Genomic DNA, 19,972 nt, shown 5'->3' with positions numbered 1-19,972 from the left:
ACATGCTTGCTTGTGTACGTGAGCCTTTTCGAACGTGTTGTCTGATTTTTTCCTACTGGTTGTATTTGTATATTGTGACTAAGCCTTCAGCGTGATTCTGTAAATTTCATGTAAATTTAGATTTTGTAAATTTAGATTTAGATTAATTAACATGTGACGCTTAGAAGATTATCATGCACGCATGTTATGGGACTTGGGAGATAGCTTCGTCTTTATAACTTTGTAGATATTAATAGGTTATAGTTAAGATGACAATCGATAGAGATAATAATAAACTATCTATGTGGTTAACAGTTATATTATATCGTATTAGATTTTCAATTTTTCGTTTTTATTTGAAAAAAAGTTAAATGACAGAAGATAAAAGATGTTCTAAAAGATTTAGGTTGACTATATTCGTACTCGCAATCTCCGATTTTTGTTAAAATATCAATTTAATTACCCTCAGATTAAAATGATTCATTCTAATATATTTGCTCGACTATAAATCGCCTAGGACAACTAAAATGTGAGTGATATAAATAAATATAAACACAGGCTTATGTATGGAGGGGACTGGTAGGGCTTCCAATAAACTCATTAGCAAGGTTGGCTGGTCACGTGACGTCGGTTTTCTTAAAATTGATTTGATGTGCGAATATTTTTGCGATATATTTGATAACGTGATTTAATAAATGCATGCAGAACTTGTGTTTAATTAGAAAAAGTAATACTTCGGGGCTCAATGGGTTAAAATGTTGATATAAATGTTTTAATAGCACACATGCAAATAATAATAAATACCTACCTTTAGTTAGAATTTATATCGCGTATCAATGCTAAGAAAATTATTTATATTTCTCCTTATTAAGTTATCAGATAAACACTCTTGACAGGATAATAAAGTAATGACACTGTCCACTGTCCTCTTAATTTTCAGGAGAGACAAATTTCCATTTACGTTGAAAGGGGAATTTCAAAGTTTCTTGCCGGTTCTATAGAGATAGATACTGCTTTCCGAATCGGTGGTAATGTTAAAAATGTCATGACGATTCAAAAGTGTTGTTTAAGAAGTCTAATTGAATAATATAGTTTCAGTTTCCTATCTCAGTGACATGTAGATCTACAGTAGGTACCTACACCATAAAATATAATGAGAAATAAACAATAACAATAGTAAACATGATGAACTAAAGACACGTGTAGACTTCTATTATTATTATCGAAAGGCATGCAAAAGCGCCATCCCACTTCGTGAAACAAGGGTGTATTTGGATTTTGGAATGGCGCCTGGCTGGCTCGAAGTAATTTATGCGGAATTTAGTATCTCAGTGATTATGGAGGTTTGTATGTTTAAAGTCATGTTTAGATTGATAGTGTGAAGTTTGCAACCTGAAATTTGTGCATAGATACTTTTCTGTGCTTTTCCTCAAATCAGAAACATCGGCTGAAGTCTATGTTTATTCATAAAATTGTACTAATATTATAATTATATATTTGTACTAATTTTATATTAAAATATTAAGCTATTGCATAGCTTCTATCGCGGGCCTTGAGCGCGGGGACCGAATCGAGAAATTCCGTAACGAAAAAACCTCACGCTCCCCACTCCGACGGGCGGAGATGTGGCTTGAAGGCATGCTATGCAATAGCTTTACCGCGGCAGTCCCCGAGTGCCACATAATCGTTTTTTTTATAATATTAGTGATGATTATGATGATGATGATGTCCATCGCTGATCGATTACAATGGCTTCAGTGTTTGTTTTGACTCATTATCTATTTTGAGAGTTCCCTTGTACACCAAACCAATGATAAGGAATAAATTTTGTTACAAACTAGGGTTGAAGCACCCTTCTAAAGCAAATGGGTTAATTAAGATAATGTGCTCTACGATTTCTAAGCACGCCAAAATAACATCACGCTGCGCTGTTATAATATCGATATTTTAAAGACAAAATAATTAAATAGAAATAAGAAAGAAAGAAAGAACAAAAAATAAGAAAGGAGAATGACCACGGGTGGTATCGGTAAAATTTTAGTTGTGCCACGTATTCGTGATATTGTTAATTCCTATTTGTATTTATAATGATCCTATGTATCACTATTAAGTCTTAATTATACCGGATAAATTGAAATAATAGTAAAAGTTTTTGTTTTGAAACATGTATGACCACGTATGGAATCGGTAAAATACTAGTTGTGTCACGTGTTCGTGATCTTGTTAATTCTTATTTGTATTTATAATGATCGTATTTATCAATATTAAGTCGTAATTATACCGAATAAATAGAAATAAAAGTAAAAGTTTTTGTTTTGACACATATATCTATCTTTTTTGCAAGCGTCATGTTATGTTTCTATTTGAAATTAATGTGTTCGACGCATTGTTCGACGTTATTTATTTTGAAATACTGTTCATTACGATTTACTTTTCACATTTGTCTTGTAAATTAAAATATTACCTATGTAATAAATGTAAAACTTAACGTTCATCGTTAGTTTAAACTCGATAAAGTATTTTTTGAAGTGTTGAATAAAACTATTGTTTTATTTTTATTGTCGCGAACTGCGGCTTATTTATATAAAAACTTTAATCATATCTAAAAGTACTAATATCAAACTTTACATTGAGCTATATTTCATCTTGACACAATAAGTTTGATTGCGATACCAAGTGCCATAGTCACTTGGGCAATCTCCTTTTCATGTTATTTTTAACTCAAATGATTGAATAACATATAGGTATGAAGTATAAATTTTAATTAAATTATAATAAGACATAATATATTCAAAAATTATTAACCTAATGTATTTATTAAATTATGAATAAATTTTAACTTGAAGGTACTATACTACTACATTACGTAAAGCATTAATCCTTGAAGATACACAGAATAGGTGCGAAACTTATACTTCGAAAAGAAAAGACGCAACTCTATAATTCTTACGTTATCTGATAAAATTAGAAACATAATGATGGTACCATATTATTCTCCTCATTTTATTGCTACATCTATATTACATACAATGAATAAATATTATGTTTCGTACATATGAAAAGCGCAGCTGTATTTCAGATGAAAACACCGTCGTGTTAAATATCTGCATGAACTTAAGCATCGTTGGCGCGAGCTTTCGCAATGATAGCGGCATTTTTAATGAAAATTGTATTCAGGTCAGCCGCTGCAGATCTGGGTTGATTTTTGATGCAGAAAAACCACCGGGAAATAACTGGAGAGATTCAATTATAGGGAAACGTCGCCAGCTACTCCGCATTATTATATAACGTTTGCAGATCTCCTCTAGAGGTGGTTATGTAAAAAGTTAATTTGCAAGGAAGACGTTACACCAGTAGATCGGAATAAGATCAGTTAATTGGAATCGGTGATCGGTAATTCCGTGATTTAGTGGGGAGTTGTTTACGGGCGCGGTCGGTGGTGCCGGTGGTCAGCTGGGTGCGCGCGCCGCGGTCGATAGGGCCCGGCGCGCGGGGCGCATGCGCGGGCGTATCGAGCCCGCAAACGGGCCGCCGACACCGCGCGCCGCACACGCGATGCATGCGGGCACCTAGCGGACAGACGTGCGCGGGCCTGATGGGCACCGTGCTGAGCTTCAGCCCGCGAGAGCGGCGACCGCCCGCCGCCGCCCCGCCGCCGGACCGCGCCGCACTCGCCTACTCCTACGAGCGCCTCAACAACGCCAAGAACAGAGAGAACCGCGACCTGACCCGCGACGAAAGACGCGCCACCCTAGACGATGCCGCCAAAATCATCTCCGAGAAAACGGCCCTCGAGAAGAACCTCAAGAAGCACTCGCTGTTCATCAATGCGCTGTCGTGGAAGAGGTTCTCGACGGCCAACAACAACAAGAAGAAGCTCGAATGCAAGAGCAAAAGCGTGACGACGTTCAGAGCGCCGCTCACGGACAATGCCCCGCTCGATAGGAACAAAAATGTTAGCGTGGGGGGAGCGATATACGCTCGAGCCCCGGTCGCGCCGCTGCCTCCGCCTACGGAGGTGGCCAGGACGAACGCGCTCAACAATAATGTGTGTTACACGGAGAAGTTGCCGACGACAGCGGTGGGGACGGCTCCGATCGTAGCGCCTAGGAAGACTGTGATCCAGGCGTCCACGTCAGAGCTGCTGAAATGCTTGGGCATGTTCCTGCACTCGCGCTGCCACCGCTTGCGCGACTTCCAAGCTGGCGACGCGGTCATGTGGCTGCGGACGGTGGACAGGTCGCTGCTACTACAGGGATGGCAGGTAAATCTGCGCACGCATTTTTCTTGTATCGACAATAATAATCGGAATTGCGTGACTATGCGCTACAGTTTTACTGCATAATGAGTCACAATATTATAATACCTTTGATTCCTTAAAATTTATATCCGTAATATTTCACATAGTTACTGAAAATGGCTCTTGTTTATTGTTACGTACCATCTCCATCTTCTTATCGATTTTACTCACTCATTGTTTAACTCCCCTAACTTAAATTATGCATACTTTCGTATTCAAGTAGGTATCGTCATAAACAGTAGCATTATAAAGGAAATTAAACTGAGACCCTTTAATATAGATTTCAAGGTATACTCGAAGAAGTAGAGTTTTTTATATGTAAGAAGAGTAATAGAAATGAATCACCTCATATATCAAATATTATATAGAATAAAAGGATAATACCTACGACTATTATACATAGATTTGTTTAAATACTTATAAGAATAAAAGATTTCAGTAAGTATATTTACCTGCTTAGTTTAAAATCGTCTTTATCTCATATGGGCTACCCTACACTTATATATGTATATAAGTGTAGGGTAGCCCATATGAGATAAAGACGATTTTTTTCATTAACATCGTAGCTATAATGGATTTCGTTTATCTCTGTGAGAATATAAATGAAGTTTAACAGCAAGTGCAATGTTTACCTAACAGCTTATGATATTTTTTTCTAAGCTAATTGGAATTTTAAGCTTTTTGATTGCTCTGATTACATAATTATCAATAGATAGTCTATCTATTTTGTAAATTTGTATAATATCTCATCATCATCATCAGCCTTAGATCATCAGCCCATTCATTACCCACTGCTACAAAAACCAATCAAAACTTACGATAGAATATTTTGTTAAAATTGATGAAAAGAAAAAAAAGAAAACTACATATAGACACGGAACATGCTGAACATGTTTACATAATAGTTTCATAAGTAGATAGGCAATAACTACAAACAATACAAATTGTATTCTTATTTTACGTCCTTACACGACTCGGATCGATATCACGTAGTATATATATCTGTCAACTGTGTCGATATCTTCTATTAATTTTTAAACAAAGTGCCGAATAAATGACCCTTTTTATTTTAATTCTTATTTTATTATATTATATTCTCGATATTGCGAAATACTTCTGAAGTAGACTTTCTAATTTAAGTTTAATAAAATTATATTTTATTTGAACTAAGAATTAGTCAGTTTATTGTTACATTTATTCAATTAGACTTCTTCTAGAAGCACTTTCGAAACGTCATTATTTAACATTTACCACCGATTCGGAAAGCAGTATCTACGGAGAAGAACCGGCAAGAAACTCCATAGTTGCTCTTTTTAGTCATGTTTTACAATTTAATTTTACAAAATACATATGTAACATCATTAACAGTTTACGTAGATGAAGAAGCTGATTAATTATAATTTTGTTTAAATATACAATATTTTGGTACTACATTTCATAATGCAGTATCCAAATAATGCAACTAAAATACGTATCTGTTTATGTTTGAAAAATTGTTTTCAACTTGTTTTATTTGGATATGAAAGTGTTTGTAGTATTTTAGGTCAAATGTCTTGCACAAAATAGGTTAAACATAAACACTTTCTCGGCTCTTACAAAGAGAGGTCGCTTTTAAAATAATTGTAGGAAGAAAACTTTGTACTTTCCTATTTATAGTTGCGGTAAATAGTTAAAAAGGGATAAACTGTTTTAGAAAGTGAAGCGTAGTCTGGTATTATCTAATATAGAGAAAGAGAGTAGGGTTTTCTTTAACTACATAGTATAAAACAAAGTCGCTTTCTCTGTCCCTATGTCCCTATGTATGCTTAAATCTTTAAAACTACGCAACGGATTTTGATGCGTTTTTTTTAATAGATAGAGTGATTCAAGAGGAAGGTTTTAGTATATAATTGACTAGATTTCCGCCCGCGGCTTCGCCCGCGTTTGCAAAGGAAAACCCGCATAGTTCCCGTTCCCGTGGGATTTCCGGGATAAAAACTATCCTATGTGTTAATCCAAGTTACCCTCTATATGTGTGCTAAATTTCATTGTAATCGGTTCAGTAGTTTTTACGTGAAAGAGTAACAAACATCCATACAAACTTTCGCATTTATAATATTAGTAGGATTATGTTTTAGACAAAGCGGGTGAAGCTGCGGGCGGAATGCTAGTATAATACATAAATAGAATTTAGTATATAAAGAAGTTTAAAACTAATCATAATGTAATCTACATTTTATTTTACATAGGTACTCTTCTACAAATATTATATGTTAGTGGCATGTCTAGAAATTTCCATATAATGATTGCCTTCGATTTGAAATATCCTTCAATTCTTTTAATACAGGAGCATTGGCTATGCCAATAAAAATACATCTAGCCGGCATTGGGAATAAATCCAATACAAATAACCTTATAATGGTAATACATAAATAAGATGGCATTTCTAAATCCACGTGTCCCTTGAGAGCCGTCCACGGTCAAGGTGCTTTATCTATTTTCTCTCAATAATTTGTTATTTTAAATACATCTTTAAACATTTAAATCGATCTTAGTTTTGCTTATTTTGGTAAACATCCAAAAAATAATAATAACTTATTCATAATTATAAAAATGTATGAGATAGACAAAAATAAGATTATGTACGCAACACAAAAATACTAATAACAAAAAGATACACTTAAAATAACTTAAACACTAAAGGAAATCGTGTAATTATGTACATATTTCTGTTGTTGAAGTTTACATTTCTATTGTGAAAGCTTTTAGTACGAAGAAGATCTCAAATGTTAACGGAGAGGCGTCTGATACTATTCACAACAAAAACATGCGCATGCTCAAAATCAGCTTATATAAAATTTAAGAATGAAATCTAAATACTGAAGAGTTTGTTTGGTTCGTGCTAAGACGCGCTTCACTCAGGAAGTAATGGTCCGATTTGAAAAAAAATCTTTCAATGTTAGATCACCCATTCGTGGGAAGCTATAGGCTGAGACCATCATCACGCACAGATAGAAGTAGAGCAATGTGGGTAAAAACCGCGGGGCACAGCTAGTAGATCTATAAAGTTAACATACCTATGCCAAGTATCTTTGCTGATATTTGTAAAAAAAATGTAGGTATGCCATATAATATTATGTGATCATGCCATTTTGGACAATAATGCCGGGTACCTTTACACTAAAATATTCATATTAAAAATCGCACTATTTTCAGTAGGTACATTGTATCTTTTCCGTAGACGGCGCGGGCGTAGACCAAATATATTATATTCTCTAGTAACTTTCTTAAGCCCTTAATTCCATCATGAATTGTAGAACTTTATCACAGTTTAAAACTCTAATTAATTAAATACAAATTAATCAACTTAAACGACAAGAGAATAATAGCGCTTTTGAACAACGATTATATTCAACGCGAGCGTTCTAATTTTTAGAAAAGTTCCATTGTTTTATCGAATCATTATTTATTCATTAATATAGCCTCTTGTAAAGAAACTCGGTAACCTACAAACGTCACGCAACTAAAATTGTACTTCCAAAACGTTTATGTAATATAATATATTTTAATTGCCTCACGAACTGTTTGGAATTTTAAAATGAAATTGTCGCTATGGTTATTGTTTATTAGTTAAGAATTACAGAATGAAATTGTGAAAAATTCAGTTGAAATTTTTCTCATTTTACTTTCACAAAAAAATCTTGTACATATTACATGACCAGAGAGTTATACTTACATCACTCTAAATTCGAGTTTATACGTGGTAAACTATCCAAAAAGTCACATTTATTATTTTATCTTAAATTACGTTTGTCCAATATCCTCTCAGATTACAGAGCACAACCACTTATCTCTTTTATGTCTCAATATCAGGAATAGTATTTACCCCGTAATCGTCTTGATGGGGTAATATTTTAGTAGAGGGTAAGAAAGTTCATTCAATATGTATGGTCTATGGAGTTTTTACTCTGTGGAGGCATGGGCCGCTTCCACCAACGCAATCAATATTGTGCGTCTAGCTTTATGAATAAGGGTTTATTTAGAAAGGGACAGAAATAAGCGAAAACATTTGTATGAAAGAGACGGTGAGGTTGTGACGTAGCCACGGATTATTTCCATGCAAATTGCCTTAATGCCACAATGTATATTTTTGAATGCTAATTGTGATGTGGAGTTTAATCTTGTTTTATTTAGTAGGGAGGAAAATTCAGAACCCGCATAAAATAACCGGTTTACAGAGAGTTCAATTGAAAATATCAAATATAATAATATTTAAATTGATTTTAAAGTCACAAGCAATCCGCCTAACTTTACCACCAGCACGTGAGCTATCGTTTAAGATTATGTTTTCATAGACAAAATGCTTACATTAGCGAATCGGTATATGCCGGCTGCGCGAAGCTAGAGAAGAAATCATGGATTTTCAGGGAAAATTGAGCAAAAAATTTTTGACGTAATTTTGTTGTTTAAGTATTTTTTACGTGATCAGTGTATGCTAGACTACAAGTCTCTTCGCGCTTAGTATACCAATAGTGGGACACCCTGTATAATACACTGTTACCTATCATTTTTCTTCCAGTCTAATAAAACAACAAATCTATAAATTAAAAATATTCATATAAGTAGTTCAAACCTATTCAAAAACACCCACAGAAATTACTTTATAGGTAAGCTACAAAAATGTTTTTTTTGCAAAGCTTCTAAGAAAGAAAAAACAAGCCATTGTTTGAATCGTGTCGGTTTCAAAATATTCTGCTTATGAAATTGTTTAGCTTCCTTTTATTTCCACATAATGTTATTTTCGTAACAACAAAAGATCTTACTGTTTATAAGGAAACGGAATTTCTAAGCCTCTTAAATGAATAAATATACTTCTCATAATCAAATATATTTTATATGGTTTCTAACTTTCTAACAAAATACATATTTGTATTTACGTATTTGTTCTTTATAAAGAGATATAACGTTGAATTATCTTGAATGAATCTTTTCCCTAGAATCTAGGGCTGGATAGTATATTTTCCCCTAAAAAAGCTACTTTCATATAAGTCTCTTTCTGTCTCTAAATACATAGCTTTCTTTATTTTTCTTTTATTTTGCATTATATTTTTTAATCTTTTATGTATCGAAATGTACCTGAACTTAAAGTATCCTTAAAATTTTTCCTCATTTATCTTCGACTCATCGAATATCGAGTCGCTACACAAGAGGTCTCGTTTTATGTTATATGTCAGTGAAAAAATATATATTGACTACAATTTTATAATTTTCATTACAAGTATATTTATATTATAATTAAGTAAAAGACTCTTTATAAGTTTCAAATATATAATGCCTACCTATTTACTCTGCACTCTATTTTCAAATTGAGCTATTTTCTAGCTATGCAACAAATTTTACAACTTTGAAAACCACCTGCTTATTCATTTTATTGTGAAAAATCTTCTAATAAACACATAAATGTTTTTATAAATAAATTTTCTGATCTAAAGACATTTTTACAATAATTTATCTCGCCTACGGCTCCGTAGCAAGTATTTCGTAGGCCGTAGCCCGTAGCACTCCAATTACACGTAATCATTATAATATTGAAGTATTTTCTATTTTTAGTTGAATACAATTTCTTTTTACTTCGTCCGTGATTCGTATAACGATGAAATTTTTTATTGTGATAAATAAGAAACTATTCTATTTCTTTTGCAGATATTTTTGGTCACGAAAATAACTAACGAAAATTGAGTTTAGAAATTCAAATTTAGTCATAAATTTACAGCATTAGAATGGAAACCAAGAACTGTTCTACTTGTATAATAAGAGAGTGAGGCTGCAAGTGAAATCTAGTCTGCATGAATAAGACTATAAATAGGCCGGAGTTAAATTATCAACTTTCAGTTTTGTTTTTAGATAAAAATAAAAGTTCTAAATTACACTGCAGTCATAATGACGCTTTTCATGCGTAAATGGAAAAACTAGTTGACATAGAAAGCTATTGTGGAACCAGGTCATAATTTATTCGTCGTATAAATATATTTTTTCGCGTTATTAAGGTCTCTTATGCATAACACACATTAATTATAATGTAAGCCCTGCTTAAATATGAAGTGGTCCTTATTTAGCCCATCACATATTTAATGTACTCTTTTCTAAATTTCATAACATTTTTGTAGATAAATAATAATTATCTATAGTAGTATCTTACTCAATGGCAGGATGTTATATTAATTAGATGTTATATTAATAGGTTTCCGCCCGCGGCTTCGCCCGCGCAGTCAAAGAAAAACCCGCATAGTTCCCGTTCCCGTGGGATTTCCGGGATTGCGTCATTTTCCCGGAATAAAAAGTAGCCTATGTCCTTTCTCGGGTATCAAAATATCTCCATACCAAATTTCATGTAAATTGGTTCAGTAGTTTAGGCGTGATTGAGTAACAGACAGACAGACAGACAGAGTTACTTTCGCATTTATAATATTAGTATGGATTATTTTCGCAAGTTATTGTATAAAATATCTACGTGATGTACGTCATACAAACACAAACAGCAAACTGCAAAGTTATATTTCTGTGATATGAAACTAATTTAAGCCTTTTATTGTCTAAGGTTACAGTTTGGCAATTCAGACCCCTCTTTGCAATGCATGTTTAACTTTAGGGCTGCGAAAACGATTATATTACCTACACTTGGGTTTAGTTTATACGACGCAAACAATCATCTTGATAAGATTCTCTTTTGTTTATATTTACTTTTAAGTTCATGTTACCTTGTCATGACGTAATCGCCCAGACATTGATGTCAATCAAGATGTCAATCAATAGTCATTTTATTGACCGTTATCGAGGTATTTCGTTTACCTTGCGTTACAATTCTTTCTCCGGAACTTTCCGTTCATTAAGGAAATATTTGCTAGTTGATTGTCATACGATATAATATGTAACAACATGACTGTATTTCGTTTCAGGACGTGGCGTTCATCAATCCAGCGAACGTTGTCTTCGTGTACATGCTGGTCAGAGAGCTGGTGGACGGCGATAGGATAGGACGGCCGCAGGAGTTGCAAGCTGTCGTCCTCACGTGTCTCTACCTCTCGTACTCCTACATGGGCAACGAGATCTCCTACCCCCTCAAGCCCTTCTTAGTAGAAGACTCCAAAGACAAATTCTGGGACCGATGCCTTTTAATCGTCGATAGACTGTCCTTTAACATGTTAAGAATTAATTCCGAGCCTGGTTTCTTCACGGAGGTGTTCACTGAGCTGAAGGGGTGCGGGGCGATCGAAAGCCCTCCCCCCGCGCCGCCGCACCCCGCGCCGGCCCCCCCGCACGCCCTGAGTGCCGCCTGACACACGGAGGTCGCGGTGCTGCGGCTAGCCTTGACAGACCGCCCCAGCCGTGTGTGATGTCGGCTTCTGACTGCCGAAAGTCTTGGTCGGTCGTCTATTGGTTATGAGTGGTCTTATAATCGTGTTACCAATATTTAGTTCGAATGATGATTGTTTGGTGGTTAATCTTCTTTTCAAATTTATTCGTGTCACAATTGAAAAAGTTGTAGATAAATAATGATGTAACTACCTATCTGTTTACATCCCATGTAACTAGATAATATAGATTGACGATTGTAGGATCATTGGCGTATTTTGTGTTGTAAATCTAATTACTTACCTTGTCTGAATCGAAAGGCCTACCTACTAGTAGTTTTATGAAGATTTGGAAAAGGTATGAAAAAACGTATACAATACCTAAATAACAAAAAGAGCATCTGACTTTTTTGTTTATATGACAATAAAGACAGATGCTATTTGTGCAAAATTGTTCCACAATCAACAAAAGTCTAACGTTACAATAATTGTGAATGTCTATTCGTAGTACATCGAACAGTTAAAAGTGGTTAAAATTCATTTTAGTTCAAACATCATACTTTAGCAGAAAACGCCAATGTAAAACATTATTATAACGTTTAAATTAAATTTATTTTCAAGACCTATAAACCGAAAGATATATAAATACCAACGGCAGAACAAGACTTTCGATGCAGAATCGTAATTTAAACACAATAAGTACCCGCGGAAAGATTTCAATGTCTGGCGTTGGTTAAATTCAAGTCAAGTTAAATGTGATAAAATTAAAGCAAGAGCTAAAATTATAGCGAATTTATATAAGCGAAATTGTTGCGGAGATGAAAGTTGATGTGTTTGAGAGGAGTGATCTTAAACATCCCACTACAAGTGCATTAGTATCGATCTTCAGGTAGTCAGGACATTTCAGTATAACTATAATGTAGGTAATGTCTGACAATCTATGTAACTGCTGAAGTGATTGCAGTGTTTAGTCCAATAGATCAGCGGTTAGCTAGTGTGTAAGAGTTTCGTAAATGTAGTAGAAAATCGTATTGCAATGTAGTTAGATGATATTAGAGAGTGGCAGGCGGGGGGGTTGCAATATTGGCTCCGGCGGACACCCGGTTAGGTCCTTCAGGAAAAAGTACGTAAAATACGACCGGCTCAAAGCACGCGGTAGCCTCTTTGTGATAGAGTGCAAATCGGATACTTCATATGGACAGCTTGGTTAGGAATTTAATGTGTATCTACTACTAAACATTTATAATCATTCCTGATAATATAACCAATGAACATGGTACAACATTATCTAACTAAAAACTAAGATTAAATAAAAACCTTATTACCTATATGAAAAATTAAAAATTTTCAATAACCTCAATGGTATTTAAATTAGGTACACATTTAAAGTTGTATTACCTATTAAACATATAGGTAATAAAATCTTTATAAATATAGTAAAGACATTGAAAAGGCTTCTCTGTGAAAATCACGTAACACATTATTTAGCAGCGCTCCATGAACATTTAATAGGTGTCTTAAGTATTAAACCGTGTAGATATCTGGTAAATACCGCTAAGGCTTATAATAATTCTTCAAGAAGCGCAATGCTCAGTAAATAAAGGTAAATACTATCTAAGTGTTGCAATTATGTTAATATTGTCATCAACTAAAAGTTTTCAGACAAAAAAAAGATTTTCTCTCATATTTTTGCGATATCAAATAAAATGTTTTCTTTTGTTTTTCAAATTAAAATTGAAGTTATATGTGATATTTATTTGGAAGAATGAAGTAAGTAATGACAGAATTCAACGCTCTATATTTCTGTAATCAAGAGTTTCTCGATTTGCACTCTAAACGGAGGCCTAAGTTATATTATATAGGTCAAATTTTGCGACGTTTTGTACAGATTACAATAAAATAAGTCATAAGAATAGTCTAGTCTAATGAATGGCAAGTAAATCTTGTGGCACTCGGTATGAAATACTCAGTTGGTATAAGAAATGTTAACCTCTGGATAGGCGTTGATAAAGAAGTTGTATAATAACTATCTAAAGTCCAATATAGGTATCTATTTTATTCGAAGAGTCTTTACGGTGGCTTTAATTTTGTTCGTATGTCCCATGTTAAGCATTTCTTGAATATTGTAATAAATAAGAGTAAGTATACACCGTAATTAATATTATACTTGTTCGTAATAAAAACTTTCACTAATAACGTTGTTCGAATGTTACACGAATGACGTTTCTTTTCCCCATTATTTTTTTTTTCGATACATTAGGTACCTATCTGTAAGCACCGAGTGCCAATAATCTAGCCGTTTCAATTGCCATATTTATGAGTAAATTAATTAGGTACTTATCTATTTTATTTTCTAGAATCTCGATTATATTCTAACTCATTATTGTTCGTGTAAGTAGATGTCTGTGATGTTTTTGTAAGCTTTGTTTCGTGTTATTTATAATAATTTGTTATATTTTCATTTCGAACAACTCTTTTGTTATTAATTTATTAGCAATGGGACTATAATAGTGCTTGTAGACTATGATAAATAATAATAATTAATTTGTTAGGTGTAATGAAAAGTTCATTGATACCGTCTGCGTCATGATGCATGTTAAATAAATATAAGACAGTCTTGTTAGAATCAGTTTGAGCTGGCTTCTAGATAGTGTAATACTATGAAATTCAAAAATGTATAATTTCTCTATTTTCGTGGACTTCACTAAGATAGTAAACACTCGCAGCACTAAAGCTGTCTTATAAAATAGATTTAATGAATTAACAGTTGTACTCTTGTAATAATAGTAAGACAAAATTAACTATCTACGATGTAATTTGCGAGCGTGCAATTTTCTTTAAAAATTTAGTCTGTTGTTTTATTTTTGGATAGCTGATAGCATTATACCTACCTAATTTTATTGAAGTTTAAACTAAGGTTTAAACACATGGTTTTAAATATGCGTAAAAATTATTTTAATGAAAATTACAATTAGGTGATATTGTTTTCTCAAAATAAATTTGTTCAACCAGATGTAAGTAGAAGTTAAGATAACTGTACATTCCAATTAATAAAATTATTAAGTCGGGTATGAACGCAAAAGGTATTTGTCTGTAAAATCAGTCACGGTCCGGGGTCGTCATAGTTTTTACTCTTTATATAGTTACCGAATTCATAATATAAACTTATATTTTATGTATAAAGATGTAAGTACAGTGCGACATAAAAAAGATGAAATTAATTAATTTGGAACTAATTTTTTTTTTCATTATCTGGCAACCCTGAATTTTCAATGCAGCTGTCAAGTTGAATTAAAATTTGTTGTTTTTTTGGCGAAGTTGAGATAAAATTGTTATTTTAAACATGAAATTTACTCAAAAAAGGAGAAATCATGAAAAAGGTTAAACGTAGCGGTGTCCGTGATGCCATATATAAAGTTTTCATTCGGTGTTTGTCATAATTTCAAGCTGAAAAACGAGAAAAATATTTGGCTAACGTTTACAAACGTACAGCAGATTATACCGGTGAGATTCCATTTATTTTTGCTCAGTACTACGTAAAATAGAATATTCAATTACTGACGAGTGTTTAATGTACGTATCTATGGCGATTATTACGTTTTTGAAATTTAATTTGAGGTTATTTGTATGTAAACAAAAACTAGTTTTTATAGTGCGACCAGCACAATTTGAGTCAAGAAGTTATATCCAATCCAACCAGCTTTAAATAGGTAGCATAGTGATAACTATTTTCATACAGCTATCTATGAATCCTTACTTACTACATACCTACTAGAGTGGCGCAGGGACCCAAAGTGAGTCTTGGCCTCCGACATAAAAAAAAAAAATTAAGTTACTAAATAAATATGTTAAATGTACTATTTGATTTTATTCATCTTAATTCGTTTGTTATAGGGGTTTCTGAAAGCACAGTACGCAGGATAGTAGAGCAATGGAGTAAAAATGAAGGAGAATATCTACAAAAAATAAATAAAAATATGTAGTTTTCAAATCACCTTGTTTTTTTTTACCTGACGGACCCAGAAGGAGGGTAATGTGTTTGAGCTGTATGTATGTATGTTTGTTTGTTCGTATGTTTGATTCTATGTGCGCCTCTAAATGGCTTGACCGATTTTTATAAACTAATTCCAAATACATTTAAGTAAAATTTGACCTAGGTACTAGGTAGGTCATTTAAAATAGGTACTAATGTATTTTTGTCTTAAATTTTTGTTTTATATTTTGGATTTTTATTCTATAGTATCAAGATCGCTTGCGTCGCAGTATCAGTGTTGCTATATGAGCGATGGTGGCGCCCTCATTTTTTGTCATCTCTTTTGTGTCGCACTATATTCATAATAAATATTTATTGGCACAATGTAGAAGTTATAAGAGTTCAAATTTAAACGATCCAACAAATTGTATACCAACATTTATCATTATTATTTACAAGAAATTATTTACAAAAAAATGTAAAAAAATATGATTTCTCGTACTTATGTGATTATTTGTAAAAGCCTATGAAATCGACCCTTCGTGAGCGGTGAGACATTGATATTGTGTGGATATGCGTTTACCTACCTACTTTACGAAAGGTATTATTCGGGTACCTCTTCTAATAATTATGTAACTCACGTTTGTTATCTAACGTATTGTAAATATACCCAATTATTAAAAAAGTTTCGTATATACAATCCTGTGTTTTATTTGAAAATTTAGGTAAAAAAAAAAACTCGCAAGGCGTCATAAAACATGCCCCGAGCATCAGAAAATATTTGGGCTTATGTGGTCGTTGTACTTACCCTTCCGACTTACGAATTTCAATTCAATTCAATTTCTCTTGACTTATGTACTAGGTAATGAAATACGTCTTATATTGTACTAGCGGTCCGCCCCGGCTTCGCCCGTGGTACATGTTTACGTTTTCTCTACATAAGAACCATCCTCGTACTTCAAGGAATATAATAAAAAAAGAATTATCGAAATCGGTTCAGCCGTTCTCGAGTTATGGAATTACAACGAAAAGTGGCATTGATTTTTATATATTAGACTAGCTGTGCCCGCGACTTCGTCCGCGTGGAAAATTGACTTTGGATAGTTTTCCCACGATAAAAAGTATCCTATTAGACCAGGGTAGATAATTTTTGAAACAAAAAAAAATCGCAGTAGGATGAAAAGGAGGGGAATATGATAAAAATAAAAGGAAAAATAAATTACGGTCAATCCGAGTTCGGGAAGTGGGAGGGGGGAGCTTTTAAGAGAAAAAATGGTTTCTCGCGATTTCCGACAAAACTACAAGTCCTACGGAAAAAAGTTCAATGGCAAAGTTGTAATAAAAAGATCTACAACCTTTGTATTTACAATTTTTTCACATAACCCCAAAATTTAGGTCAAAAATTAAAAAAAACCAAGTTTTTGGTTTTTTATTTTAATAAGTTTTTTATTAAATTTTTTATTTTAAAATTTGGTGGAAACTTACTTTATTATGTCCCAAATACACTGTAATTTATTTGATTTAAAATATTTATTTTATCGCCTTATTTTGAATTAATACCAAAAAAACAACCTAATTTTCAATCGAAAACTCACCCGTCAAAATATCAGCTTTATTCAAAAACTTGGGGAGCCTTTTGTTCATTGAAATCTCTACTTTCATATGGTGTAAAAAATAAACATTACCTTCTTATTCTTATTCTTAAGTGTGCACAGACGATTTTTCCGTAAGTATTACAAATAACAAAAAACTTTAAACTGATATCGAAAGAACATAACCTAATGAGTAAAATGGCCGTAATAAATTTTTAAAAATAAATCGAGAAATATCAAAAAAATTATCTTTAATCCCTCCCATACATTACTTGTATGAAATATGAATATCCCATATACATTTAATATGAATGATTTTAGCTTTCTTTTTTTTTTGGTTTTCTGCTTTAATTACTTCGCAAATATGAAGTGGCATTTTCCACGCTTTTCCCGGACATTTTCACACATTTTCCGGATATTTCCCGAGAATTTTCCAGGCATTTCCCAGGCATATACCGGGGATTATTCCGGATATTTTACAGGCATTTCCCAGACATTTTCCGGACATTTCCCTGGCATTTTCCAGACATTTCCCAAGCATTTTTCCGGATATTTTCCGGGAATTTTCCAGTCATTATCCAGGCATTTTCCAGGCATTTTACGGACATTTTCCTGGTATTTCCCAAGCATTTTCCAGGGTTATCCGGGGCATTTTCCGAGGATATCCGAAAAATGCCTGTAAAATATCCGGCAAATCCCCAGAAAATGCCTGGGAAATGCCCGGAAAATTCCCGAAAAATATCCGGAAAATGCGTGAAAATGCCTGGAAAATGCCTGGAAAATGTCCGGAAAATGCCTGGAAAATATCTGGAAAACATCCGGAAAATGCCTGGAAAATCCCCGGAAAATTCCTGGAAAATGCCAGGGAAGAAATGTCCGGAAAATTCCTGGAAAATGCCAGGGAAGAAATGTCAGGAAAATGTCTGGAAATGCCCGTAAAATATCCGGAAAATGCCACTTCAAATTTGCGAAGTAATTAAAGCAGAAAACCAAAAAAAGAAAAAGAAAGCTAAAATCTTTCATATTAAATGTATATGGGATATTCATATTTCATACAGTAATGTATACAGTATAAGGGTTTAAAGATAATTTTTTTGATATTTCTCGATTAATTTTTAAAAATTTATTACGGCCATTTTACTCATTAGGTTAACTGATAAGTACTTTCGATATCAGTTTAAAGTTTTTTGTTATCTGTTATACTTACAGAAAAATCGCCTGTGCACACGCCTGTGAACGATTACACCCTGTATATTTTCTCTTGTATCGGCTTTTCGGTAATATTTCAAAAGAAAAAAAATCATCTGTTGTAAGCAACGATACAACAAATATTTTACAGCATATTCAAAAGCAAAATGAGGTCCCAGACTAACGCCATCTAGTTAGGTAAAAGGAAACATTTTTGTATGGTGATAAAATATTATTATGATTTATAATAGAATATATTATCTGTGGGTGTGTAAAAAGAAATCCAGCTAGTTTCACACTTATGTTTATAATTAATTTTGCAACATGAAAATATATTAATTACCAAGCAATAATCATACAGATAATAAATACTGAACAAAAGTCAATGTTTATTTCGTACTAACGACATGTAATTGATGAAGAAATGATAACTATCAAAAACTTACCTTTTCTATGATACAATATACATGGCATATTTTTTAAATTATCTTGCTCAAATCTGTTCAAAATTATGATTTATGAGGGTTTTGTTGGAACTTGCAATAATTGTCAAAACTGAGTTTTACATTAAAACTTTTATGCAAAAAAATGCACATTACAATTAATAAGATTACAAAATTAACTAACAACAAACAATTTAATTTTTTTGCTATAATATAATAATATAATTGCCTAGAAGAAATTATTGCTTAGTAATAGGTGGCCTAATAAACATACTGTATTTTTGTATAAAATCGCAATATAATATTTTGTTTTTTGTATAGTTTGATTAAAAATTAAAATTAAAGAGTTAAATAAATAAATAAAAAAAAATTAAATTATCATTTTCCAGTAAGTGATTTTAATAAAATCTCATGGATGGCGCTGTTACAAAATTAACATTAGACAACTTCCTTTTTAAAACTATGTTTCTCTTCCCAAGTTACTTAAATAGCATAATTTTTATAGTGTCAATCTGGATATTGTCAAACAACATTTTTATATGCGTCATTTGATTATTAATTTCCAATAGTTAACGTGTAAATTGATTTGATTTTTATAACATTTCATAGATGGCGCTGTTTCAAATTTGTCTTTATACTACTAAATTCATTAAACTGTTTCTCTGCCTAAATTACGTAAATGACATAGTTTTTATTTTGTAAAGCTAGATAATAGCATGGCTTACTCGAAACCAACATTTAAACATGAGTCTTTAGATTGTACGCTGTCGTAGTACACGGAATATGTAAGAAAAATAAAGGTTCACAGCTCCTACCCCGAATGTGATATCATGATAATATTAATAAACTATCCTCACCCGACCTCTTAGGAATATTCATGCAAAATTTGAAGTAAATCTATGCAGTACTTTTCGAGATTAGCTCGGTCAAACATACAGACAAACAGACAAACAGACAAACAGACAAACAGACAAAAATTCTAAAAACTGTATTTTTGGCTTCTATATCGATTATAGATCATGGATTATGTATTCTTTTAAAAAAATATTCAATGTACAGTTTTGACTTTCCTACGATTTTATTATATGTATAGATTACTATCTCAACTTCGTAGAGTAGAGTTCTACAATAAGTATTTAACCCATTGAGCCCCGATCTGACCACAA

General features: G+C 33.0%; 1 protein-coding gene across 1 annotated transcript; it reads left to right on the top strand.

Annotated features, from left to right (window-relative positions):
• The first annotated feature begins 3,419 nt into the window (after nt 1-3,419).
• Nucleotides 3,420-11,990, top strand: LOC123698063 (cyclin-dependent kinase 5 activator 1). The gene is made up of 2 exons (XM_045644657.1): nt 3,420-4,243; nt 11,215-11,990. Exons 1-2 carry the CDS (start codon nt 3,539-3,541, stop codon nt 11,593-11,595), a joined length of 1,086 nt encoding a protein of 361 aa, XP_045500613.1. The 5' UTR covers nt 3,420-3,538; the 3' UTR covers nt 11,596-11,990.
• Nucleotides 11,991-19,972: the final 7,982 nt, after the last annotated feature.

The sequence above is a fragment of the Colias croceus genome, chromosome 15 (genome assembly GCF_905220415.1).
Source record: "Colias croceus chromosome 15, ilColCroc2.1".
Classification (NCBI taxonomy): Eukaryota; Metazoa; Arthropoda; class Insecta; order Lepidoptera; family Pieridae; genus Colias; species Colias croceus.
Note: the sequence above shows the minus strand (reverse complement) of the source record. Positions and strands in the feature narration are given on the sequence as shown.